The sequence below is a fragment of the Octopus bimaculoides genome, chromosome 6 (assembly GCF_001194135.2).
Source record: "Octopus bimaculoides isolate UCB-OBI-ISO-001 chromosome 6, ASM119413v2, whole genome shotgun sequence".
NCBI lineage: Eukaryota > Metazoa > Mollusca > Cephalopoda > Octopoda > Octopodidae > Octopus > Octopus bimaculoides.
This window is the reverse complement of record NC_068986.1, coordinates 21,858,416-21,859,147: the sequence shown is the minus strand read 5'-3', so window position 1 is coordinate 21,859,147 and position 732 is coordinate 21,858,416. Positions and strand designations below refer to the sequence as shown.

General features: G+C 34.7%; 1 protein-coding gene across 2 annotated transcripts in view; it reads left to right on the top strand.

The window, feature by feature from the left end:
* The window catches only part of LOC106881287 (long-chain-fatty-acid--CoA ligase 5), a 91,749-nt gene extending 91,131 nt beyond the window's left edge, over positions 1-618 (top strand). For both annotated transcript variants that reach the window (XM_052968636.1, XM_052968637.1), the window contains one exon: positions 425-618. In XM_052968636.1, coding sequence (XP_052824596.1) covers positions 425-565 — 141 coding nt within the window. In that variant the 3' untranslated portion in view covers positions 566-618. The remainder of the gene's footprint in view (positions 1-424) is intronic.
* Positions 619-732: the final 114 nt, after the last annotated feature.

The window sequence follows — 732 nt, the reverse complement described above, 5'->3', positions numbered from 1 at the left end:
TGTGTGTGTGTGTGTGTTCGTGTGGCTGTGGTTGGCCCCCACTATCGCTTGATAACCAATGCTGGTGTGTTTATGTCCCTGCAACTTAGCAGTTCGGTAAAATAGACTGATAGAATAAGTACTAGGCTTAGAAAGAATAAGTCCTGAGGTCGATTTGCTCGACTAAAGGCGGTGCTCCAGGATGGCCAGTCAAATGACTGAAACAAATAAAAGAATAACAGCATTAACACTAATGGTGGTATCCCAGTATGGCCACAGCCTCTAGCTGAAAATAATAGTAGAAAATAATCTATTTCAAAAGATATGTGGTAACAAAAATGGTTATCTTTACTTATTATCTTATATAGTCATGTCTATATATTTTTCAATTGCGTTTTCAAAATTTTAAAGGTGTTCCTCTGATCATCCTGTTTCTGTTTTGCAGGTGAAATCTTTACATCTCCACTCAGAGTTGATGACCATTGAAAATGGACTGTTAACGCCTACTATGAAGATGAAACGACAAGACGTCGCCAAATATTTTCACTTACAGATCGAAAACATGTACAATATTTTGAATAAATAAAGCAGTTTGTGTAAGCGCCATTGCAGTTCTGTACTCACACAGGATTTACAGTAGCACCATGGTTATCTCTTATATCATTTTTTCACACCTTCTCTCATTGCTTCTGTAAAAGAAATAAGAAACATATATATATATATTTATATATATATATATATATATATATATAT